The 27,215-nt window shown below is 40.1% G+C and overlaps 1 protein-coding gene across 1 annotated transcript in view; it reads left to right on the top strand.

Annotated features, from left to right (window-relative positions):
* CDKAL1 (CDKAL1 threonylcarbamoyladenosine tRNA methylthiotransferase) overlaps positions 1 to 27,215 on the top strand; it is a gene marked incomplete at both ends in the record, with an annotated part of 604,736 nt that overhangs the window by 382,322 nt on the left and 195,199 nt on the right. The window contains one exon of the mRNA XM_080710287.1: positions 25,481 to 25,626. Within this exon, the coding sequence (XP_080566413.1) occupies positions 25,481 to 25,626 (146 nt within the window). The remainder of the gene's footprint in view (positions 1 to 25,480; positions 25,627 to 27,215) is intronic.

Raw genomic sequence — 27,215 nt, forward strand, 5'->3', positions numbered from 1 at the left:
TTTGAAAAAATGAATTCTAATTTCAAAATAATAGCAAACTCAGTCCCTGCTGCACTTGTTTCTAGAAAGCAACACTGAACTTCTAAACTGAACTCAACAGTTCAAGTGGGTGTTGTGTGTGTATATATATATATATATATATTTTTTTTTTTGCATAGGGTTTATACTTTCCAGAAAAATAGAAAACTATGTAAACAGATTCTGTACTCAAAATATGTTAAGGTTTTGATGAATAAAAGGGTATGGTAGGTGATTTATTATGAGCAAGAAAATGGAAGTGAAAAATTATTTATTTCCACCATCTATATATAGGTTTTTTGAGATATGTCCATGTGCGCTTTGACTGCTGATTGTCATCAGTGCTCTATTTCTTTTTTACCATGGCATTCATGAAACACATTTCAAGAGGTCAGTGAAACCCCTGAAAGTTGAAATAAAGATATATGCCAATCTGAAAGTTTTGGGGCAGAAAACTCATCAACTATTAGAAAGTCTCATATCCATTTAACCACGTTTATCAGGCCATCTTGCGAGCCTGAATCTCAGAGCTGGGAGCATCCTCTCTGGAAGGGGAGAGAGGGATGGAAGAGATGGCTGAGACCAGCTTGCCGAGTGATTTGACTGCTACTGATTGAGGATGATATTGAAATGCTCGTCAATTGTGCCCCCTCAAAAATAATGCTATTTGTAATATCAAGGCTGGGTGGTTCTGCCTCATGACTGCAAGTGTACTAAAGGCCCCAGAAAAGAAACAGGCTCAAAACTAGATAGACTAAAGCCAGGCATGGTAGTGCACGCTTGTAATCCCAGCATTTGGGAGGCAGAGACAGGAGGATCACGGTCCACAGCCAACCTCAGCTACTTAGTGAGGTCCTTTGCAACTCAGTGAGACCCTGTTTCAAAATATAGAGTAAAAAATAGGGTTGAGAATGTAGTTCAGAGGTAGAATGCCCCTGGGTTCCATCCCTAGTATGGCTAAAAAATAAAAAAAAGATAGATTTAATCTCAGAATAGATGAGTCTTTATTGCAGCTACATCTGATTTTTTGCTTATCGTCCCGGCTATATTTTCAGGGGAAAATGAACTATTTTGTGAACAAATCATTCTTGTATCAAAAATATTGGGTACCTTTACTTTACTTTTCTGGGAAGCACAATTAGTAGGCTCCACCCAACATTCTAACTCTTCAACTCGCCTGGTGGATCTGGGCCTCAGAGTCAGCAAAATTTTAGGCAGGCCTAGCCACTAAGAGTATCTTCCCCTTAGCATCTCCATCCTTACTTGGGTCTCGGTCTCTTTGTTTCTGTAATTACTCATTTGTTCTTTTGACAAGGCTTCAGCCCCTAATTCCTGCCCTGCCCCAAAAGCCCAGGAGTTTCCCCCACTCTACAAACTCGCAGGTAGATTGACATTGCCTATTGCTTCCTATTGCCGAGCTTCCGTTTGTAATATCAACGCTGGGTGGTTCTGCCTCATGACTGCACATGGACTAAAGGATCCAGAAAAGAAACATGCTCATACCTAGGTGGACTTGGTCTCAGAACAGATGATGCTTCTGCATGTTATTTGATGCTCATCATCCCAGCTACATTTTCAAGGGGAAAGGAACTATTTTGTGGATAATTTTCTTTTCAGTACTGGGAGTGGAATCCAGGGGCATTATTACCATACCTCCAAGCAACACCCCAGCCCTATTTTTTATTCTTCACTTTAAAACAGGGTCTTACTGAGTTGCAAAGAGCCTCACTAAGCAGCTGAGGCTGGCTGCCAACGCGGATCCTTCTGTCTCAGCCTCCCGAATGCTGCGATTACAAGTGTGTGCCACTAATGCCCGGCTGACAAAGGGTTCTTGTATCAAAAATATTGGGAACCTCTAATTTTGGGGGGGCCCAATGGAAAATACCTTGCCTCAGAATTGTTTATGTGGCCATTAATACTCTAAAGAGACCTGCCTTGTGGCCTTCACTGGAAGCTCCAATTTCCAAATTACAGACTATGCATGGGAGCATAGACCCATTGTGGGAATTGAAATGGCCAAGCCATTTTTGGTTATCCAAAAATACTTTAATCCACATTATGGCTACAATGTTCTCAATTTCTTAACTACCAATATCATTGACTATCTTTTCTTCTTGTTGTTAGCCTGAGATATTAAATGCCAAATATGGTGAAATGCAGTGACCTATGGATGTTCAGTCACAGAAGAGATAATTTTCCTGAGTGGTAAAGAACAACACAGGAATAAAATATGGGTTGGGTAATGAGTGAGAAAGCCTTGGCAAATCCTTCATAAGGAAACCAATGTCATAGTTGAGTAGCTGGAGCCACATCATTCTGTGCACATATCCTTTAACAAAACACAGTAAGATACAAAGATACACACACACACACACACACACACACACACCTAGCATCCTTGAGAAGCCTGGGAATTTAAATATTTCAATTATTACATACAAATATACTTCCCCTTTTAGTATTCTGGTGTACATTTCCATTTATATAGAAGGACATTAGATATGTGTACAATTTAATTTGCCTCTATAAAGGCATTTCCCTTTGCCATTCCCCTGAATCCTTAATTGTACCAGAGTAGCTGAGAAGGCTTCTATGTCATCTGTCACAATTAGCTTGGTTCACACTCTGCTGGACCAGATGTACCATGCCTGGGCTTTGTCTTCCTCCTTCATTTAGGAAGCCCAGTATCTCAGACCATTGAGGAAAGCTGCCGTTGACTTCTTCACACGCAGAAAGGGCTGACACATGTGGCAATCAACTTACTTTCCCTTATACTTTTCTCCAGATTCCAAGATTTTTCTGCGTGGTTTCTTTGCTCTGATAGCCTGTGAAAGTCTACCTAAGGCATTTGCTAATTCAGCACTTAGTCAAATGAAATCTTTATATTTTACATTGGGTGGGTAATGGGATTTTTTAGGTGATTCATGGTGTAGAACAGGAAGGCTGGGAATGAAGTTAATGGTTCATAGAATAGTTGAGGAACATTCTGCATAGATGTCAGAAAGCAAAGTTATTTCCTTAGTCTGCTTCTGTTTATCTCTGATCTACTATATTGGTTTTTATTTTTAGGTCTAATATCTATCTATTCTTTTCTCTACATCTTTTTTCTACCACACAAATTATCCAAGCCCAAGAATCTGTTAATTCCACTTAACAGTATGTAATTATTATGTCCTAAATTGGAAGCATTTGAGGTTTTATTAACATTTTATTGTTAATATAAGTATTGCTGCGGGAAATGGGGACCGAGCAGGGGAAAGCCCAACAAGCGCCGTATGTATGAGTGTCACCATCACCATGAACTGTATTATGATGTGAGACTGTAACGTACCAAAAAAGTATAAAACAGCTGGGCATGGTGGCACACACTTGTAATCCCAGTACTTAGGAGACTGAGACAGGAGGATCCAGGTTCGCCACAAACCTCAGCTAGTCAGTGAGGCTCTCCGCAACTTAGACCCTGTTTCAAAATAAAGAATAAAAAATCAGGCTGGGGGTGTAGCTCAGAGGTAGAATGCCGCTGGGTTAAATTCCCAGCACCACACGTACCAACAAAAAAGTATAAAACCTCTATTTGTACATATTGTAGCAGGACTATCGAATCGATTATAAAGTGCACAAATGGTTTATAAAAATTTTTAGAATCAGAGAATGCAACATATGGATCAGAGAAAACTAAACTGATCGTTTAGTGCTGAAAGTTTTCCAATTGTTCGTTAGTTTAAGGGAAAAAATCTTTTTGGGTTTGCCTTTTTATGGCACGTGAAATTGTATTTTGAAAAGTTGTTACGGAAAGTCTGCTCCATATGAAGCATTGTTGCTCTATAGAAGATATGTGGTAGATTGCTCTGCTTCTAATATTTGGCAGGAAATAAATAATATTTATGATGTACTTTGTATTCCATCCCAAGCTCTACAAAATTTATTTTAATATATGGATGGAACCCATGACTTTGCACATGCCAGGCAAGCACTCTGCCACTGAGGTCCATCTCCAGCCCTAAAATACATTGTAAAAAGCCAACTTTTGAGGGGAGGGGATTGGGGATTGAGCTCAGGGGCATTCTACCTTCAACCTATTCCCCAAGCCCTATTTTTTATTCTTGATTTTGAAATGGTTTCACTGGGTCGCAGAGGGCCTAACAAAGCATAAGTTGAGGCTGTCCATGAACCGCAATCCTTCTGTCTCATCCTCCCAAATGCTGGGATTACAAGCACATGTCACCATGCCTGGCTAATTTATTATTTATTTTTATTTTTTGTGTGGTACTAGGGATTGAAACCAGGGATATTCTACTTCTGAGCTTTTTTTTTTTTTTTTAAGAGTCTTACTCAATTGCCAAGACTGGCCTCAAATCTATGATCCTCCTGACTCAGTCTCCCACGTACTGGATTGCTGATGTGCACCACCACAACTGGCTTTTTAATGGGAAACTTTTTATTAGTTTTAAATTTTCAATATTATATTGAATATCAAACTACATTCTGATCAATTGAAATAAATGTCAGACATCAATCATTTAGTTGATTGCTACTATATTTTCAGTCTTTATTTTTCCTATTTCAATAGATCCTTAATAATTTTGTTATTGTTGTGATTCTATTCTTTCTTACTGCCTTTTTATTAGTTCATTTGCTACAACCAAACAAAAAAATTGGGTAGGTTAAAATAACAGAAATTGAACCAGGCATGGAGGCACGTACTTGTAATCCCAGTACTTGGGAGGCTGGGAGGGGAGGACCCCAGGTTCACGGCACCTCAGCAACTTCGTGAGACCCTGTTTCAAAATAAAGAATAAAAAATAGGACTGGGGGTATAGCTCAAAGGTAGAATGCCCCTGGGTTCAATCCCCAGTATCTCAAAAAATAAATTAATTCCTGCATCGTTTTGGAGACTAAAGGTGCAAATTCCAGGCGTAAAAAAGCTTGTAGTTCCTTTCGAAGGCCCTGCGAGAGAATCATCCCTCTCTTCTGACTTGCGGTATTGTGATGGTCCTTGGCATCTCTGAGCTCCGTGAACCCAGCGCTCTGACCTCTGGCTCCGCCCTCCTGTGGCATCTTCTCTGCATCAGTGTGGAATGTCCTCCTCCTATGCACCAGTCCCTGGATTCCTGCCCATCCTAATGCAGGATGACCTCATTTGAGTTGATTGTATCTATACAGGCCCCATTTGCAATATGTTACAGTTCAGTTGATGTTAATCCAAACTAGATGGTTATAAATGGGGATATTAATTGTGAGCTGGTGATGTAGCTCAGTGGTAGGGAGCTTGCCTAGCCTGTGTGTACTTGATGCATTTAACTTGATTACATCTGTGAAGACCCTATTTGCAGTGTGTTAGGATTTCAACATACCTTCTTAAGGGACATGATTCAACCCGTAACGCCCTCCATTTGTAATGAGTACATACTCTTTAGTGTGCCATTTTAAATCCTTTGTTCTCTCTTTTGTCCTTTTTTTTTTAAGTGGCTGCCTTAGGGGTTACAGTTAACTTTTTCTCTTGTTTCTGTTTTTGTTTTTGCTTTTGACAGTGCTGGGGATGGAACCCAGGGCCCCATCCAACACACCTCATAGGCAAGCACTGTACGACTGAGCTACATAGCCAGCCTTCCTACCGTTCATATCTTAGTTGATGAGAGCCTAGCTTGGATTCGTACGACTTGGTTATAACAGCAAATGAAAACGCCGGTGCTCCCAGGTTCCCTCCTCCCCTCTCCTTTGCGCTGCTGTCGCCATCCACGGTGCATCTTTCTACAGCATGTGGCCGTCCATGCAGATTTGTAATTACTGCTCTCTGCAATTGTCTTTGAAATCAGATAAAAAAATAAGATTTTTAGACAGTTCTACTGTCTTCTATATTTACTTTTACAACTTGGGTTTTTGTTTTGTTTTGCGGTCTGGGGATGGAACCCAGGGCATTCAATCTCTGACCTACACCCCCTGCCCTGTTTTTTATTCTTTAGTTTGAAACCAGGTCTCACTTTCAGAGGGCCTAAGTAGCTGAGGCTGTCCACCAACCGTGATCCTCCAGTCCCAGCCTACCAAATGCTGGGATTACAAGCGTGCGCCACCACGCCCGGCTACAGCTTGGGTTTTTAAAAATACATTTTTAGTGGTGTGTTATAATTATGTCGTAGAGCAGCTCAGAGTGGTACAGACGCGCATGCGTTGGGGTCTTGGCGTGTTGCCCGCCCCGCCCCCGCTGTAACTTCATTGGTGCTTTTGATTCTGACGTAGGTGGGAGTTTCTTTCCAGTGTTCTTACATTTCAGCCTGAAGGTCTCCTCTTTAGTAGTATTGGTAAGGCAGGTTTGCAAAACAGTCTCTCTGTTTTTATCTGAGACTGTTTGAATTTATTTTTCAATTTTTGAAGGATAGCTTCTCTGGATATAAAATTTCTGGTTGACAGTCTTTTTCTTTCATCTTTCCTCCCCCCCCCACCCTTGTTTCTTTCTTTCTTTTTTTTTTTTTTAATGATTGCTTTGGTGATTGCAATTAACTCCCACCCCTACCCCGTGGTGTTAGAGATTGAACCCAGGACCTCACAGATCACACATTTAATGTCCTACCACTGACTTCTGCCCCCTGTTTTCTTTTGAAAATTTGGGCCTAGTGGTACACACCTGTAATGCAGAGGTTTAATGTAGGGATGTTGAGGCAGGAGAATTACAGGGTCCCGGCCAGCTTGGGGAACTTAGTGAGACCTTGTCTCAATAAAAAAAATAAGGAGGGGTGGTGGCGGTGGTGGTTGTTAATAGAGATCAATGTAGTGTTCCTAGGTTCAATCCCCAGTAAAAAAGAAAAGAAAAGAAAAGGAAAGGAAAGGAAAGAAAAGAAAAGAAAAAGCAACAGTTAGTTTCAGTGAGGAGCTCTTGTGCAGAACAAATTGCTTCTCTTATCTTCTCCCTTGCGTCTGCCCTAGTTGGAGCCTATAAAGCTCCTTGGGTGTGTCGATTGGTGTTTTTCTTCAAATTAAGGAGGTTTTGGTCATTATTTGTTCAAATATTCTTCTGGCCTATACTTTCTTCTTTTGGAACTCTCTTTAGTAGCTTTAATGGTTCGGGTTGTTATGACTTGACAGAAATCTCTCAGATTTCTAAGGCTGTGTTAATTTTTATTTATGTTTCTGTCTTTCTGTTCCTTAAACCGAATAATCTCAGTCAAAACAAGTGAGCTTAATCACCCTATCTTTTTTTGGTGGTACTGGGATGGAACCCAGGGACCTTCTACCTCCAGGCTACACTCCCAGACCTATTTTATATTTTATTTGGAAACAGGGTCTCTTAAGCCAGCTGAGGCTGGCTTCGAACCTGCACAATCCTCCTGTCTCAGCCTCCCAAGCAGGAGGATTACAAGTGTGCGCCACCATGCCCGGCTTAATCACCCTGTCTTTAAGTTTACTAATTCTTTATTCCACCTATTCACATCTCCTGCTCAGCAAGAGTCCATTTTTATTTCCATTCTTGTGTATTTCACACCAGAATTTCATCTGGTTCTCTTCCATAATTTGAATCTCATTGTTGATGCTCTTTATTTACCAAGACATCATTCTCCTGCTCTCCTTTAGTACTTTAGAAATGGCCTGCCTCAGTTCTTTGAGCATCGTTAACTGCTGAGTTAAAGTGTTTGTCTAGTAATTTAATTTCTGGACTTTGTCAGGAACAATTTGTATTGACTAATTTTTCCCCCTGTGTATAGGCCATATTTTCTTGGAGAGTTTGGTTTTTGTAATATTTTTTGTTGTTGTTGAAAACTGAGATAATATAAGGTATCAGCTCTGGAAATCAGATTCTCCTTCCTCACCAGGATTCTCTGTTTTTATTTAGTGACTTTTTCAAGCTAATTTTTGTAGAGTCTGTACTCTGCCATCTGTGGCCAGTGAAATTGGTTCAGTGGTCAGAAAACACTGAACAGACTATTTCCTTAGATGCTCAAAGCCAGCGAGTCTCTGTTTTTGCAGAGGGGTGCTGTGAGCATGTTGGAGCATGCCTTCAGTGCCCTGGTGGGTAGCTTGCAACTCCACCGCAGCCTCCATTTTCTGCTTGTGCTGAGAGTCTCAGATTCCTGGGAAGGTAAGAGCATCAGGCCTCCCTACATCTTTACTGAGCATGTGCAGGACCTACAGGGAGCTACTCACCCACCAAGCGCAGGGCCTTGTAGATTCCCAGGAATATGGCAGTGTTTTTCAAAGTCCCCTGTGAATATCACACACCCTGTTTTTTCTTTTAAGTTTTTGGTTTGCTTGTTGTTTGTTCCATGCACCCTCTGACGGCTGTGATGATAAACAATTGTAGCTGATTATTTTTGACAAATGCCCCTGGGCAAAGGCTCTTCTCCCTGGGTGAGTGCCAGGTCACATTAAGTAAGCAAGCTGTGCATATGGATGTCCCCGACTGGTCAATGACAGTGTTCTTGGAATGGGACTTTGAAGGAGCTCCAGTCCAGTGGTGCCTCCTCCAGTGGCTGATGGGCTGTTGGTTTTACCACGATTGAAGGCTAGTGGTTTTTAACCGCATGGAGCCAGGGAGCAAGAGGTGAGAATAGAGTAGATTAAAAACACCATAGAGCTTACTACTTTACCACGAATCTCTCGCCCCCCTTGAATAAGACTTCCCAGATTGCTTCATGCCTTTTGCTAACTCCCAAAGTTCTGAAAGAGTTGATTCTGATCATCTCTGACATCGTCCTCATTGTGTTTACAGAGGAGAGTCTCTCAGAGGTCTCTCCTGATGACATCGGTAGATATTATTTATGCCTGGAAATGGACCACCAAGCCATATAGATGTGAGGTTACATCAATTTTTCTGCTTAATTTTTGTGGTCCATGTGAAAGATGCCATCGGTCATTCATGATGTCCTCCGCCCTCGTAAAACATTAGAGGAGGAACTCAGGTCAACAGTAGTTTATTGACAGCTAAAGGTCATTATTAATGGAGTCACCATCACAGAATACATACAGATTTACAAAATAAAAGATATATTTCATTAGATGCTTATAGCTTTGGGTCCCACACAAGAAGCAACACATGTACATTGGCTGAATCTTGCCTAAGAAGTTTAATGCTTGTACTGGCAAGCCATAGTAAGGATTATTTTGTAACTCCTCTTCTCATAGATTACTCAAGTTCCACACCCCCTGGCTTGCATGTTGTTGAAGCTGCTGCTGTTTTAGATTTGCATGAAAGCTTTGTTTTCTTGGCCCAACTCGCCCCTTTTCTACACCACATCCCATCATCTTATTGTCTTCTAGAAAGCTGTGCACATCAATTGATCAGGCATTTATGGATCAGAAAGAAGACATTGGCATTTGGTGCCACGTTAGTGAATTAAAGTGATACCAAACTTGAAATTGGTGGCTGTAAGCTACAGAATTGGTAGCAAAGTTTTAGAAATATTAGATATTTAGGGGGTGTTCAATTTCAGGGGTTAAGAGTCATTTTGAAACCCGTGACGCACTGTTGCACCATCATGGATGCGAGCACAGATTTTAATATGTCTCAATTTTATCACCAACACTTTTTGTTACATCTTTGCGGCAGTTTTATTATCTTCCTGGATCTCATTGGGTTGTGTCACTAACGTGGCAAGTTCATTGACTCTTGGTCAGTCCATTCACATCTAACCCTTTCTGAAAAGGAAAGACCATTTTGAACAGATTGAGCTATAGAAGGTAGATTTAAAATTTCCCCTTGGTCTCTTAATTCTGGGCTTTCTAGAAGCTTTCAAACCCCCTCCTCCTGATGTGACTTGAAATTCACAAGAAAAAAGATAGCATGTCAGGGAACTGTGGTGCCATCTCATTATCTGGTATTTGGTGTGAAATAATCATTTCGACACTTGCTTTGACAGTTGTGCCTCGTATTTGTGTAACCGGGTGTCAGCGAGGCCTGGAACGCAGCGGGTTTCTGTTCTGCAGCATGCAGAGGGGGCCACACGTTTGACCGCAGTCCTCTCCAGCACATTTCTTGTGGATCGTGTGGTCCTCTTTGCATGCAAGTGCTGCAAATAACATAGGATAAAAGTGAAATTCATGGAAAACCATATTATGAAGATCTGTCTATTGTTCAAGGACTGACTGTTCTGCAGACAGATGCTTGCTCTCTCTGATGGCCCCAGAAAGGGACAGGGGATCATTCTGGTGGCCGGGCCCAGGTGCCCCAGAAACACCTCAACTCCCTGTTCCTCGGGTTTGGGACACTTTTGACTCTTCCTGGGCCTTTTTAAGTTCCTTGGGCACTAATACTCTTTCTTTATATATTCAGTTTATCAATTGAAGCCTATCAGTTTCCTCTTATTTTTATTCCCCTAAGGTCCTTTTGATTTGTTGGGAAAAGGCTTTAAGAAGGAATCAGGACCCAAAATAACCTACTTCTTTTTCTCTTTCACTCTTCCACCATCCCCGCCCGCTTTATCTCTTCTCCTTCCTTCAATCTCAGCCACCTTTCCAGCTTGGAGCATGGCTTACCATTCCGTTCAGCTTCTTTCCTTGGTGCTTTTATCTCATTGGCCTGCCTTTTCTTCTTTCTTGGAAACATGTTTGAATTTATTTTTGTGTATGTGTCTGTGTGGTGCTGGGGACTGAACCCAGGAATACTCTTCCTCCAAGCTACAACTCCAACTCTTTTTATTTTTTGTTTTGAAATAGTCTCACTAGGTTGCTGAGAGTTTCGCTGTATTGATGACACTGATCTCAAACCTGCAATTCTCCTGTCTCAGCCTCCCGAGTACCAGGATTATATAATCACGCATGCGTGACTTTAGAACTGAAGAAAATCAGCTGGGCGTGGTGGCGTACACTTGTAATCCCAGCATTCTAGAAGCTGAGACCCGAGAATCATGGTTCACGGACAGCCTCAGCTACTTAGTGAGGCCCTCTGCAACTCAGTGGGACCCGGTTTCAAAATAAAGAATAAAAAATTGGGCAGGGGGTGTAGCTTGGAGGTTAAATGCCCCTGGGTTCCATCCCAGACCTGCACAAAAATAAAATAAATTAAAATAAAATAAAGAACTGAAGAAAATCTAACAAACAAACAAACAAACAAACAAACCCAGAACCATGTTGGTTGTCTAGTCTTAGTGCCAGTGTTTATAATAGCCCTAGATGATTTGTATGAAGCACTAGAAAATTTTTCATGTTTGTGTGAGTTTGGGGCTTTCCAATATTAACTAGGGAGGGCATTGGTGGTATGGTATGAGCATAGCTACTTTTATGTTTAAATGCTGAATGTCTGCTCTAGATCTTGTGTGCAGGGTTGTTGTAGTTGAGGCTGAGGGTTGTAATTCCATCAGTGGGTGAGTCCTTTGTAATGGATTTACTGGGTGGTAACCTAGGCTGTAGGGCGTGGCTGGGGTAGGGTAGGGTCCCTGAGGGTGTCCTCCTAGGGACTGTGCCGTGTCTTTGAATCCTGATCACTCTCTTCTTGCTTCTGGCTTCCCAGTGTGAAAGGATGTGGGAAAGTGAAGCTTCCGTGGACCTTCTGTATGTCTGTTGGAATTCAGGAATCACAGTGTAGACATATTTGGCTTTGGTGAACTTGTTGGCCATATATGAGAGTTACCACTGTTCTATTAAGTAGGCTTTTTGATGCAAATTAGTAAGTACCTTTCAAGAAATGAGCCAGTATGTATCCCTCAATAAGGGAAAGAGTTTGAGGTGGGTTTTTTTTTTTTTTTCCAGTGAGCAATGAATTTAATGTCTATTCCAGAGAATGAAATAACTCAAAACTTAAAGTTTTTATTAGATATATGAGGACAGATTGAATAGTGAATCACGTATTTTGGTAGACTATGCTTCAGTACAATTGAATTATAATAAAAAGCTGCGAATTGTACCTATGAGGACATTGTTCTGAAAATCGGAAGGCTTTGGATCAAACTCTAATTCTAGCACTCTATAACTGTGTGCCTTCGGGCAAGTCATAGAAACCCTTCAGAACTTTATTTCCATGGACGCCAGAGTGATGGGAGGAGTCTGACCTTTGTGATCTCTTAGGTTCTTTTCAGTTTCCTCACTCTATGATTTTAACATATCCCTTAAAGTTAATTAACATGTTTTATTATGCTCCCTATCTAATAAGTTAATCTCATTCATTAAATTTTACCAACTCAAGGAAGAGAAAATAAGCAACTATATGCTTGAAGTTATGGAAGTAAACCTGCTGAGACGATATTGGGTTTACTAACCCAAATTGTATGTTTTTGAAAATAAGATGCTAAAAACTTTACTGGCAGCATCTCTGGTTTTGTAATGTGTCTCAGATGTGGCTACTGAGCTAGGGCATGGTTGGAATCCTGAGGGACATTCCACGTAGAGCACTGCAAAGGCTCAGCTTTGGTCTGGGTTTTATAAAGTCAGCTTGGAACAGACCCATCCATGTGGGGCCCTTCAGATCCTGTGCTGCGCAGCCTCACATGTGGTGAGTGTCTTAAAGTTATTAGTAGGTGCCATGGTGTAGCAAAAAGGACCATCAGCTGTTTGGGGTATGATTAAAGGTAGACATTTCCTTTCACCATCTGGCCATTTCAAAATTTGATTCCTGCATTACATCCAGATGAGACTAAACAGGGTTGGGTAATATACTTTTTCTTTCTGCAGAAATATATAATTATATCTATCAATGCAAAGTACTTGTGAATATAAATGCAGTAAACAGATGTTAGACACATAGATATTTTAAAGGTGAGCTGTATTTTAGACTACCAGATTCTCATGCTCTTCTTAAGCTATTGTTTCAGCAAAAACTATAATGATGAAATATAGTATATTTTTTCAAAATGAACCTTGGGAATATCTTGTTGCATATGTTAATGTTTAGTGAAAGTTGAAGTGAATTTGATTATCACTTTACAATTATTTTAGAAATATGAAGAGCAAAATGGCCAGTGAATTTTTTAAGGGAGGTATTTAGAAAGTCTACTTTGTAGAGGAAATTTCAGATAAGGTACTAGCATAGCACTTGAATAGAATCCTTCATATACCTTGTTAAGTGACCCTCTTACATCTTGCTTACCTTAAAAGGGATTTTATTTTTTGGCCTTTATAATTTAGTAATATTCATAATTATTCTTTTATACTTGAAAATGATGACAAACTATTTTTGGTTAGCTGGTCATTGAAATTTTCTCTTCTATAAAGCGTAATAGGCTGACCTTCAACTTAAAGTATATTTATTTAAGAACACACTACCTGATGTCTGTTGACATTAGCATGTAATACAGGACATCTTATCTCCATCATTATTATTGAGAATCATGTTTGATCCAACATTTAAGGTGAGCAAACAATGCAATAGAAATAGATATTACAGCACTTTTGACCATTGGAGTCACATCGGTGAGAGCACTGCAATACTTGCTCTAACTTTTTAAAAAACACTGAAATCCTACCAAAAACTGATAAAGTGTAATATCTCAAAATACAATTAAATGAATGTTTCCATTATCACTGTACAGAACCTTACAAAAGGTGCACAGCAGATTTATTTTTTATTTATTTATTTTTGGTGGTACTGGGGTTCCTGGAAGCCCTTCTACCTCCGGGCTACACTCTCAGACCTATTTTATACTTTTTATTTGGAAACAGGGTCTCTTAAGCCAGCACATGCGGGAATTACAAGCGTGTGCCATCACGCCCAGCTCACATCAGATTTTTATATGCAAAATATTTATATACTTTGTATATTTTTATATGCAAAATATTCCTAAAAAGAGAGGAAATGAATATATATATATAAAATCTTTATTTCTCCCTCTCCTATGAAGAAGTCTACTTTAGTTGTATAGAATTTTAATTTTCATTTGCTTAAAAAATGATAGAATAAGCTGGGTGTAGTAGTACATGTTTGTAATCCCAGCATTTGAGAGGCTGAGACAGGAGGATGACAGATGACAGTTCGCAAATAGCCTCAGCTACTTACGCCCTTTGCAACTCAATGAGACCCTGTTTCAAAATAAAGAATAAAAAAATAGGACTGGGGTTGTAGTTCGGAGAAAGAATGCTTCTGGGTTCCATCCCCAGTACTGGGGGGGGTAAGTAAATTTGACTCATCACATTAGAACTCTTTCCTCATTGCTCATTTTACCTGGAAGAGCTGCTGGATTTTTATCTCTTTGGAATTTAAAAGTAGCAGACTGATCCAGCATTCAGGAGACTGAGACCGGAGGATCGCGGTTCGCAGACAGCCTCAGCTACTTAGGCCCTCTGCAACTCAGTGAGACCCTGTTTCAAAATAAAGAATAAAAAAATAGGGCAGGGGGTGTAGCTTGGAGGTCGAATGCCGCTGGGTTTCATCCACAGAAACACACACACACACACACACACACACACACACACACACACACACACACAAAGACTGAAATCTCAGAAAATGGTCTGGCAAGGTGTTCTTAGACAAGCCAGCCTACCATACAGTAAGTGAAAATGCATACACTTCAGTTCCAATTAAGAATTGACAGGGAATGCAGTTCTACTACGTGAAAATAATTAATATAGAAACAAGGAGAGACTGTCTTTTAGTTGCCTTAGGAAAATGGATGCCTTTTTGTTAGTTTGCATTTAAAATCTATATTGTTCAATAGCAAAAGACTGCAGTGTTCCCATTAATTTATCAACATTTTGTTTCAGGTAATGTAATAAAAGTCATTTAATTTAGTTTCACATGTACTCTATATGATGCCCTGTATCATCTTGGGACTCTGCAACTAGTGAGGCCATCACCACATTCAAGACTAAAGATGTTCAGAACTGAGGTAAAACCATTTCTCTTTATCATGACATCCAATTTCAGATATTTTGTTATAGTAACACAAAGTAGCCAAGGAAAGCCAAGGAAGAGTTCACAAGAATTGCCTCTGATACTTAGATAATGTTATACACATTTTATACATATGTGGTGTGTATACATTATATATATCAGGGACTGTATACTCTATCTAATATATAAATATATGTAGTTATGCATATAGTCCTTGATTTACAATGGATTGGCTTAGGATTCTTTATGATATCAGAAAAGCAATATGTATTCCATAGAAACAGTATTTCAGATTTTGAATTTTCACCATTTCCTCTGCTACATGAAAGGATCCCCTCTCAGTGAGCTACGGCTCCCAGCGCCATGTGGTCACATGTTGAGGAAGGGAAACAGTGGTGCCCCAGAGTGCGCTGTGTGGCTGCACTGTGATGTTTGGTAGATTATTATGCAGTTTTTCTTCCAGGATTGCTTATCTACATAGAGCCTACTGGGCCACAACCTGAACTTATACAGAAGTCAAGGAACTTCTGTATTGTGTGTCTTGTTTTGGAGAGACTGATCTCCAATGGTTCTTTCCTTCTCAGCTCTGAAATGACTTGTTGATGCCTTCGTGATTCTGTCATGAAGCAGGTACGTCATGTGGCAGTGTCAGGGAACCCTGTCTGAATTCCAGCCTCACCGCTGTGTTGTGTGCGCGGTTGATGTAGTAAAATAAAATAACTTCCTAAGTTTTCCTCTGAAGTTTAAGTAACAATGAGCGTGACTCCACAGTACAGTGTCTAGCACGTAAGAATTAGCCCCTCAAATTTAATGTGTTGGACACTGGGTCTCCAGTGCACCATGCTTAAAAGGTGTTTTTTTTGTTTTGTTTTGTTTTGTTTTGTTTTTAGGATGTGATTGGTTGTGAGGTTAGTGCGTTCATGGGTTAATGACCTGTGGGCGTGGCTTTGTCATAAAGGCAAGCTCTCCTGCATTCTGGTGGCCTCATCCTGTGATGCCTTTTGCCATGATATGACAAGGGCCTCTCACCAGATACTAGCTCTTGGACCTCCTAGTCTCCAGATCCAGAAGCTAAATAGACCTCTATTCTTTATAAATTTTCCAGCTTGTGATATTCAATTATAGCAACAGAAAACAGATGAATGCACATGCTAACTATATTATTATCATTCTCATTCTAAAGGTGAAGGAATTTTCTCTTTTCCCTCTTTCTTCTGAAGGTTTGCATCTGTTAAAATGAACTGTTAATAGATTGATGTATAGGGGTCACAGGAAAATGATTATCCAATGAACCAATAGGATTCCAAAACTTAGACCCCTCTTCATAGAGGAGAGGGAAATGAGGATGTAAGCAATGGAGAGGGGACAGTAAGTGATTTTTAGGGGAAACTAATGGGCCAGCTAACACAATAGCCTGCACAAAGTTCATCTTGTTTCTGGAGAGGTGGTGGGGAAGGTTAAAGTCAGAATGGCCTCAGGAATAAGTGTTTGCTTCCTTTGCTCAGGTCCTTCTGAGCTGCTGCAGAAGAATAGATGAGAAGTCTCTCTGGGGTGAGGACTCTGTGACTCTTGTTTCTTCTCTGGTAATTAATTTTCCCTGGGTGATGGGATTGTAGGGAAGACAGTAGCATTTCTTTTGGAGGAGCTTGCTTCCGTCAGATAAGGGAATTGGAGAGTCCCTCATGGTTGGCAGGTGGGAGTAGCAAAGGAAAGTTAGAGAAACCTGCTTGTCAAGCAGTGAGGCCTTCCAGTTTCCCCGTGTCAACCTGTCATGCTTTGGGGGCATTGTTTTCTGGGTCCCCACATCACTGCTCAAGTCCTGTCTTTGGAAAGAACTGGGGAGCTGTGTTGGTTCCTCTGAAATCTTTCCAATTAAATGACTTCTTCCTGGTCCACATTTTAAAGGCTTCCACTACTATTTACTAAATGTAGGAGGGAGAAGAGAATCACCCATCCCTCTTTTCTCCTTTTGCTTTCCATTCTGAAGCTGTTCTTCTAACACAGAACTTTTTTTTATGTCAACGGACTTTTTCACCCCTTTCTTCCCTGTAGCTCCAGGGACATTACTCTGATGGTAATAACATATACTGTGGATCTCTTCTCCTCCTGTTGTTTTCATATTCAGATTCTTCTCTCCCATTATGCTAATGTGGAAGCTTGAGGAGTCCCTCGAGTTTTAGTGCCTGAGTAATTTGGCCCTTGTTTAGAAGAAAGGTTGTCTTCTTTCAGGTTTGAAGATGCAAGCTCATCCTTAATGATGTATTGTCAAGATACACTCTCAGCTTAGTATTTTGGTCTTTGAAAATCATTTCACTTTCCCTAAATTCACTGAACAGTATCAGATATAATTTCATAATTTAGTTTCTTCAAGATGATAATAAGAGTAATGAATTATTCTCTTAATAATGATTGCTTTGTGCAATGATTGGCTTTTCTTAGTCTATTTTTCTTTGTTTTACAAAATCCTAAAAGTGAATATGCTTTTCTCATACAATAGAGAACACTTCATTAAAAAAAAAAAGAATAATGCTTTTTTGTTATGCACACTCTTTTATGAATCTCTTTTTTTTTTAAAAAAAAAAGCACAATAGCAGGCTTGATGTTATAAAGTTCTATAAGCTCGACCATCAAATGAACATCTCTCTCTTAAGAATGATTTCAACAAAAAGTATGGTAATTGGTACATAGACTAAAATGCAGAGAATCGTTAGCTGGTCCCCAAGTGTACTTATTTTCTTCCAAATGGACTTTTAAGCATAATTGACATTAGAATAAAAAAACTGATTTGGCAGGTCACTAGACTCTCCTGCTGTATGCGTGACAGAAATAAAATATTAAGTTAGAATTTTAAGAGTTTATTGTTCATACAAAAGGGTAGTGAACTAGAAAGCCTCAAACCAAAAAAAAAAAAAAAAAAGGGTATGCATCTCAATGATCTATCAGTTACAGAGCACTTTATTGAGATTGAAGGAGAAAGTTGTTTTTTGGCCTTTCCCACAGTTAACTGTCATATGTTCTGTTCTTTTTCAAGTCAGAGATGTGCAAGTTGATTCGTTTACAGCTAATTGGTTTTAATTTCGTTACACCATGAAAATAAGGATAAAAGAACTTTTGTTGGTATTTTGATTACATTTAGGTTAGTTTTGGGGGGCTCCGAATGATATAAGCTTTGGTTTCCTATGGACAGTTGGCCTTGAGTATCTAAACTGTGGCCTCCATCGTTACTTATATTATTTAACATGTCTTACCCTTTGCAGTTTGTCTAGAAAATGTTTTGTTTATCATTCAAAATTGACCTCTTTCTGGGGTGAAACCTGCCTCTCCCACAGAGTTGATTACTTTCCTTCTCCCTTCTCCCTGGTAAGTGATAGCCTCCCGTCATTCCACCGCTTACTGAAAATTGGTTAAGAAAAACATTCTGCTCTCTGACAGGCTTAGGTTCTAAGTACAGTTATTCTACTTACTGATCTTAACTAAAGTTGTATTCTTTTAAAGGTCTCTAAATGCTGTTTTTTTTTAATCTATAAAATGAGAATATCATTTCATCCACAAAATGGATTAACCATTTTCCCAAAGCAGTATAGAATATATGTATATGCATGAAAGCACGTGCGCGCGCGCGCACACACACACACACGTGGATGAGGTCTAGGTGGTGGATAGATGAGTGAAAGAGTAAGAAAGAAAGATGGATAGATGAAGAGATTCACCGTGGGGATTTGCTCTCACAATTATAAAGGCTCAGAAGTCTCACGTCTGCCACCTGTTTACAGGAGAACCAAGAAAGCCAGTGGTAAAAAATCACTCTGAGTCCAAAGACCTAAGAACCAGGGCATCCACTAATATAACCCACGGGTCTCAAAGGCCGATAACCAGGAGTTGCCATGTCTGAGCACAGGGGAAGATGAAAGTCTCCAAGAGAAGAGAGAATTCCCCCTTCCTCTGCTATTTTGTTGGGTTTGGCCCTCAGCAGATTGGATGATGCCCTGTACATTGATGAGGGTAGATCCTCGGTCTTCTGATTTAAATTCTAATTTATTCTAGAAATACACCCAGAAATAATGTTATGCCAATTGTCTGGGCACCCCTTAGCCCAGTCAAGTTGACACTCTACATGAACTATTGCGGTCAGTGAAGATAACCGTGGACATATTGTGTAATAAATGATCTCCACGATCTCAGTGGCTTATAACAACAAAAAAGTATTTTGAGCCAGGCTCAGTGACACCCTTCTGTCATCCCAGCATCTCAGGAGTCTAAAGCAAGAAGATTGCAAATTTAAATTTGTGGCCAGCCTCAGCAGCTTAGCAAGACCCCTCCCAGAAAAAAAAAAAAGAAAAGGAAAGGAAAAAGGGGTAGAGATGTAGTTCAGTGGTAGATTAAACCCAGTGAGCTCTTGAGTTTAATCTCCAGTACAAAAATAAAAATTTGCTCCTGCTATAAATTCATCATAGAATTTGTCTATAAATACAGCCTATATACAGTCTGTCTCTACTTCAAAACACAGACTGTGAAAGAAGTGGAAGACAGGGAGGGCTAAGAGGACAAGTGGCTTTAAGCCTTCTACACATGCTGTTTCTGACCTGGTTCCATTGGCCACAGCATTCCCATGCTGCTCCTAGTAGACAGGGATTATACTACCTACCGCACAGTGGAGTCCACTACTGCCACCAAATATTGGCAAACAGTAATACAGTCACCAAAGGAATGACAATAAGGGCCCATCTGGTGCGGTTCTGTATGCTGAGGAGTTGCAGCCAGCAGATGCAGAAAGTGCCCATTGTTAAGTGAGGCAGTTACGTGTTTACCTGTTTATAAAATGCAGAAGGTGTTATTATCTGCTTTTCATCCCTAATCCTAGAAAGCTCGCTTGATGTTTAGCAAGTACCTGCTTAGCTGTATTATTTTGCATACCAAGTAAGCATTTAAATCACTAGGCCATTCTCCCTACTGTGTTGTACCTGAAGCACAGAGCAAACGCGATCCTAGGGTAAGCGTCAACTTGGAAAATCAGACCGCAGATAAATGACGTAAATACATTTAAATAAATCTTTAACGTCTGCCTTTCCATTGGACTGCTCAATTATTTATATCATGTTTAAAAAAAGCCAATAGAACTGTCTCAGCCGAATACTTAATTTAACCAGGCTGTCCTTTTCCCATTAAATTGATCAACTATTGATTTGTTCTCTTAGTGTTTAGCAGCCTCAATCTTTTTTTTTTTAATAGAAAAAGGCAATTGTAAGTGGATTATATATTTTTTAAAAGTATATCAATTCATGCTATATATAGTATTTGGATCACAAGAAATTTATTGTTTTCCCCTATGTTATTTTAAAACTAGGACAGTAAAATTTATCTTCTTGGAATGTGTTTAGTTTCATAAATCTTTACACATATTATAGATTCGTTCAACCACGAATACAAGCAGGATATGAAAACTCCCCGTTTTTTTTTTTTTCTTTACTTCTGAGAACAGAAATATAGGAAAAGTAAAATTAAATGCTGGTGATGTCAGCTGAAAATAAATATGTGTGTGTGTATAATTTTAACTTTTAGCATTTTGACATTAGTATTAGGCTGTGTGTTTTTATCTTTGTAAAGTGTGGTCGTTGACTCTGACACCAAGATGAAGTGGTGATGGTAAAGGAACACTGAAGTCCTTTCACATTTCTGTGAAAGCTAATTAGAGCAGACATTTTGCCTCAACCTATTTTAGCACAAATTCTGAAAACATTAACTCTTTGCAGTTTAAAAATGAATTTCCTGTTATGATTATGTGATGGATCAACTATAAATTAGAATCTGTTCACAAAATCTAATCCTTTCCATTTGGGACCTAAGGACTGGGAAATTTCCCTTCTTATGGGCTCTCGTTCACTTTCTGATGCTATTAATGATAATTTATTATTAAATTGCTGCGAGTAAATGTAGGTACTGGTGATTCACTTAATAGTGCTATAATGATATTAATTAAGTAATGGATGAAATATGCTTCAGGTCTTATTCTATTTTGACATATTTGACTTTGCAAGTGTTGAAGGTGACTCTAGAAATAGCATCTCCCAGAACACAGGCTTTGCTCTCGACTGTTCTAGAGAAGTCTTTGTGGGACTTACTGAAAATAGTCATGTGTTCTGATTGTGCCCGTCAATCATTTATACACTGAACTCTAAGCATTTAAGCGCCAGGCACTGAGCAAGGAAATAGGAAAGTAAAGATAGACAGGAGTTAGCTTGGGGGTAGGAAGATGTGTTTTATAATTGCAAGACATGGCAGTAAGTGTGAGTAGAAGTCTGCATAGCATGGTCCTGCATTGAGAGTAGAGCTTCCAACTACCTGAAAACGATATTAAAAAAAAAAAAAATGGCATAATGTAGCTGTCCCAACATTGAGTCTTGAAAACATACTAAGCGAAATAAGCCAGCCACTAAAGGACAAATATCTTGTGATTCCATTTACATTTGGTCCCTAGAACAGTCAAGTTCATGGCAACAGAAAGTAGAATGGCGTTTACCAGGGACAGGGGCAGAGGGAATGGAGAGCTAGCATTAGTGTGTACAGAGTTTCAGATTGGGAAGATGAGAATTTTCTGGAGATGTGTAGTGTCACAACAACTTTGTCACAGTAGTTAATGGCATTACTTTGAATTCTTTTTTTTTGGAAACAGTTGCTGAGAGCACACACAAAATAATAATAATTCTGAAATAGTTTTGCAGGGAATAATGTATTTAATAAATTCTGATTCCTTGTATATTTAAATTAAAAGCTGTTTTATAGCACAGCATGGATGGCCCCCCAAAGCATTGTAAGTCAATCACAAAACAACCACAAACTTGTGATTCTATTTATAATGAAGTATCCAGTGTACACAAATGTAGATACAGAAAGTAGACTAGAAGTTGTTTGTGGCTGGGAGGAAATCATGAAATAGAGGAGAAAAGGGGTAACTGCTAATGATAGAGTTTGGTTTTTTTTTGGGGGGGGTAAAATGCTGTAAAATTATGTGACAATTATCCAATTCTGTGAACATACTAAAAAAGTTGAATTGCATGTTTAAATGGGCAAATTGGTAGTATGTTACTTATATCTCAAGCTAATTTTAGGATATTTGAAAAGAATATGGTTTAGTTTCTTTCATTTTTTTTCAAAATTTTTTTTCATTTTTGTGATACTAGGTACATTCCAAGCTCACTCGGACTCGCTCGCTCGATCTCTCTCTCGCTTGATATCTCTCTCTCCCTCCCTCCCTCTCTCTCTCTCTCTCTCTCTCTCTCTCTCTCTCCCATATATATTAGAAGAGGGCTTGAAATAGGATCTTACTATTTCATGATAGTCTGCCTGTGTTGCTGAGGCTGTCCTCAAACCTGCAATCCTCCTAAGCCTTCCAAGTACTGGGATTAAAAGGGTACACCACATCATTCTTAATTTTTTAAACATTTGTTTATTTGTTCAGTGGTAGGGATTGAACCTGGGGCCTCATATGTGGTAGGCAAGCCTTTTACCACAGAGCTACCCCCAACTCTCATGCCCCCTCTTTTTTTTTTCTTTTTTTTTTTTTCATTTTGCATAGAAATAGGATCTTGCTACATTGTTGAGGCTGGCCTTGAACTTGGGATCATCCTGCCTCTGCTTCCTAAGTAACCCAGATTAAAGGCACTAAACATTTAGCTTTGTTTGCCTTTTTTTTTTTTTTTTTTTTTTTTTTTTTTTTGGTACTGGGGTTCCTGGAAGCTCTTCTAACTCTGGGATACACTCCCAGACCTACTTTTATACTTTTATATTTTTATTTGGAAACAGGGTCTCAAGCCAGTGAGACTGGCTATGAACCTGCGTGATCCTCCTGTCTCCACCTCCCAAGCATGGGGATTACAAGCGTGCGCCACCACTCCCAGTTTTTGGAGAAATTCAGTCTTCTAGGATCTCCTATGATCCTTCCAGAGTCTTTTGTCTCTAGGGCTTAGTCCAGGCCCTCCTTTATCAAGATCCATAGGGTTGCATTGAGGATTTGTCCGGTCCTGTCTGCTCCGCCATCCCCTATAAGGCAATACTTATATTACAGTTAGTAGACAGGACAAAAACATAACACAGGTGATTGGATTTCTATAATTGTTCTTTAATGCATAATCTTGAAGCAGACTTTTGGGTTCTTTACTGTCCTGCTGCTGAGTCACAAATGGTAGGCTTTTGTTAAGTTAAGGCCAGAGAAGAGCTTATCTCTTAAGAGGGAAACAAATGGCCCAGATTCCAGAGAGAGTTTTACATCTCTTTGGGAAATGGGGCAGAAGGCAGGTTTGCAGCTTCTCCTGCTGGCAGAGAGGTGCTGGGAGCTAATCTTTAGGTCAAAGGACCTGCCTGCCGAGAGGAATTTTGCAGCCCCTGAATTCTGACTGCCCTTTATTACAGCTGGAACAATATAGAGAAATTCTGAAGGCTCAGACCTTTTACTAGAAAATTTATCTTTCGTGGACTCAACTTCTTCCACAGTCCTAATTCTTGGGATCCTGTTTTAGATCATTGGAACTTATTAGTGTAGAAATCTAAGAGCAGGGAGTATTTTTGCCAGAGATGACGTCTTCCCCTCGGGGTTTGGCCTCCGTGAGGTCTTGCTGATTAAATACAAGCATTTCTCATGCTCTCATCTGCCAAGGGGGGACAGCAGCACTGGGGCCTCTGAAGCCGTGATCAGAGCCTGCCGAAAGGTGAGGCCGGTGTCGGGGCCAGCGAGGCTGGGATTGGAGCCTACAGAGGGGTGAGGTCGGTGCTGGGGCCAATGAGGCCAGGATCGGAGCCTGCTATGAGCTAAGGCCTGTGCTGGGGCCTCCAAGGCTGAGATAGGAGCTTGCCTTAAGGCAAGGTCAGTGCTGGGGCCTCCAAGGCCAGGATTGGAGCCTGCCATGAGGCAAGGCTGGTGCTGGAGCTAGCGAGGCCGGGATCAGAGTCTTCCAGGTGACCAGGCCGGTGCCAGGGCCTTCAAGAGTGGGATCGGAACATGCAATGTGGCATACACAGAGAAATATCACAGAAAATAAAAAATCAGATGTGATGCTTTCCCTAATATGCAAAAAATAGGAAGAAATGGGTAATAGGAAATCTAGTTGAAGAAAGGGCCCAATGGGGAGCAATTAAGGTGACCAATTAGAGGGGATGGGATGGGGGAAGATGGAATCTCTTTAAAACACATGATGTACGTAAACAAATATATCAAAGTTAATCACTAAATCAACCATGGGATTGAGGGAGGGGGAGGGAGGGAATGGAGATTGTATAAGGGCTAATTGGATGATGTGTGCTTGGATATCCTCACAAGTCTATTATTCCATTGTGATGTTTGACTACAATGCACCAATAAAAATATATATAAAAAAAACCTTCTAAGTGTCTCCTGAAAAGATGACTGATTTGAGTTAATCCCCATGCTTCTGCTTCTACTTTGGTTAAAAAAAAAAAGAAAGAAGGAAGGAAGGAAGGAAGGAAGGAAAGAAAGAAAGAAAGAAAGAAAGAAAGAAAGAAAGAAAGAAAGAAAAAATCGAGTTGCAAAAAGGCATGTCCCTCCACTTGCCTGACTCACTCCCGAGCAACTACATGTGGCTGTGTGGAATGAGCTGGCTCTTTGACTCCATCAGACTCTTCAAACATATTGTTTTAAGGATGAAGTGAGATAACAGACGTGCATGTGCAATACTTTGTAAACAAAACAAAACAAAAATCACTGGGCAAGTGATTAGCGAATAGTTCCCTCTGACATCTTAATCAGTACCGGACTCTGCAGCAGCGTGCACATGCCCTCTTGCTCACGCGGACCTGTCTCCATTGGCAGCCTGTCGGCGTGTCGCAGGGAAGGGCTAAATCAGTCCGTTTTCTAACTGATTGCGTAAATGGTTAAGGTACGATGGCCTTATCTCTGTCAATCTTATTTATACCCACTTTATGTGTTCAGAGGAATAATAAAACACTTGGGCTTCCTCGTTTCATTCAAAGCTATTCTCTTTAGCCTTGTGACACAGATTCTTCTTTCTCTGTCTCTTAAACATGGGTACCTTGTGGTGAACCAGCTGACCTCAGCATCTGGCCATGTGTCTTTTCCATAGTAAATAACTAACAATATAGACAGATCGTATATATTGATCATACATATATTGATCATATCATTGTGATCATACATGTCTATATATAGGTATAAATGATCAGTGATGAACTGAAATAAAAAAGAAACAGGTGAGTTGCAAGTTCCTTTTCTCCTTCATTATTAAAAGAAAGTGTCAGTCTAAACTTGGAAATGCTCTCTGTTCAGGTACACAAGATTAGGTGTTGACGGTTTGTTTCAGTATTGCTTTTCTTCCTGCTCATGTAATAAAGCAAAATAGAAAAGTTTGAGGTGAAGTTGGGGTGGTGTTCGTTTTGAAGTACTTCAGAATCTTCCTACTCTTGGCATTGTTTGACTTTATGTCTTTGTCGTTTTTGTTGCTGTCGTCGTTGTTGTGATTAGGCAGAAACAACCGTGAGCGTGAGGACGCCATTCTGGGGAATTCTCTGAAGGCAGTACTGAATCCCCAAATGTCATCAGAGGACATTGCCAGCCGATGCCCACTTTACAAGCCTTGATGATCACTCTGGGTTGAGCTGTGTTTATTTCCTTGAAAGTATCGATCTGAGGGCAACTGGTCCCGATTTAAAACGACTCACGTCTTCTCCTTGCATTTCTTGAAGGAAATGGCGAAAATCCTTAACCACCCCAGAGTCTACGCTTTTCTGCACATCCCAGTCCAGTCTGCCTCCGACAGCGTGCTGATGGAAATGAAAAGAGAATACTGCGTGGCCGACTTCAAAAGGGTAGTGGATTTTCTGAAAGAGAAGTAAGTCTGTTAGTACTTAAGAAAACAACCAGTGCCTTTTCTTCTTTCAAAAGTGTGTGGCAACTGTGCACTCAACTGCAGCTCACAATTAAAGGTACGGGAGCATAGGCGAGACTTACAAAGCTTTCAAAGCCTCTCTGCTTCCCTGGGCCCCTTGATGTGGTTTCTGCTTTCTCCTCAGTGTATATCCCTCCATCTGGGCATGACACACCACTCATTTGCATAAGCTTGACAGTCTTTCTAAGGTAATGGGAGTTGTGGTTATTTTTATACATGACCTGGTAGATGAAAACTGTGCTAGCTTTGCTCTGCTCTCAATCTCCTTTCATGTGGCTTTTTGAAGTTGCGAGCTGGTTTTGACGTGGAGGTAGGGCCAAATCGTGCCACTGCAAAATAGGTAATTTTCTAGTGACTAGCATTTTTTTTAGCCAAGCCTTTGGAATGTCTTTGCTTTTTACACATGAATCCTCATACTTGATTTGAACGCTCAGGAGGCTGGAGAATTCTAGTTGTCTAAAGTTGAAATCATTGCCAGCCAAAATTAAAGCATGTTCACAAAATTAAAGTACATTACATGAATGATAATTTAGTTTCCACAGAAAATACCTGCGGCCCATAATTATGTTCTTCAAAATCCTGCTCAGTGCCTCCAAACGTGGATTACCTTCAGGCAGGGCAGGAAATGGAGGTGCTTCTCACCCTCAGACCCTGCAGCTCCCTCAGCTCCAGGGCACTCTTCTCCCTTCAGGGAGATGTGTGGTGTGGGTCTTCCTGCTTTCCATAATTTGTCCCACCGTTGTTTCTCGATTAAGATACAACCTTTTTATTTCCATCTTCTCGTCGCTAAACATGTACCTTTGCACCATGTGGTAGTACTTCATGGACATGATTACTTTATGCAAATTATACACAAGTATTTTTCCACCTTGTAATCACCGCGCTTGGGAGGCTGAGACAGGAGGATCGCGCAAGTTCGAAGCCAGCCTCAGCTACTTAGTGAGGCTCTCAGCAACTTAGACCTTGTTTCCAAATAAAATATAAAATAGGTCTGGGAGTATAGCCCAGAGGTAGAAAGCCTCTGGGTTCCACCCCCAGTACCACCAAAAAAAAAAAAAAAAAAACTTTCTTCTGTATCTCTTTAATTTTTTTCACCTCTTGACATTTCTTGATTATCATAACCACCAGAAATGGAGGCACGTAGACACATCCAATATTCAAACAGCTATTTGAATATTCAGATCAGTAAACAAACACAAAGCATATTTATTCCAAGATTTCCTAATTACAGTCCTTAAAAATATACAGCCTGCCAGGCGTGGTGGCGCACACTTATAATCCCCGCACTTGGGAGGCGGAGACAGGAGGATTGCGCTGGTTCGGAGCCAGCCTCGCTGGCTTAAGAGACCCTGTTTCCAAATAAAATATATAAAATAGGTCTGGGAGTATAGCCCGGAGATAGAAGGGCTTCCAGGATTCCCAGTACTGAAAAAAAAAAAAAAAATATATATATATATATATATATATATATATATATATAATATACATATATACACACACATATATATACATACACATATATACACACATAT

This window comes from Muscardinus avellanarius, assembly GCF_963383645.1.
Source record: "Muscardinus avellanarius genome assembly, chromosome: 14".
NCBI classification, from domain to species: Eukaryota; Metazoa; Chordata; class Mammalia; order Rodentia; family Gliridae; genus Muscardinus; species Muscardinus avellanarius.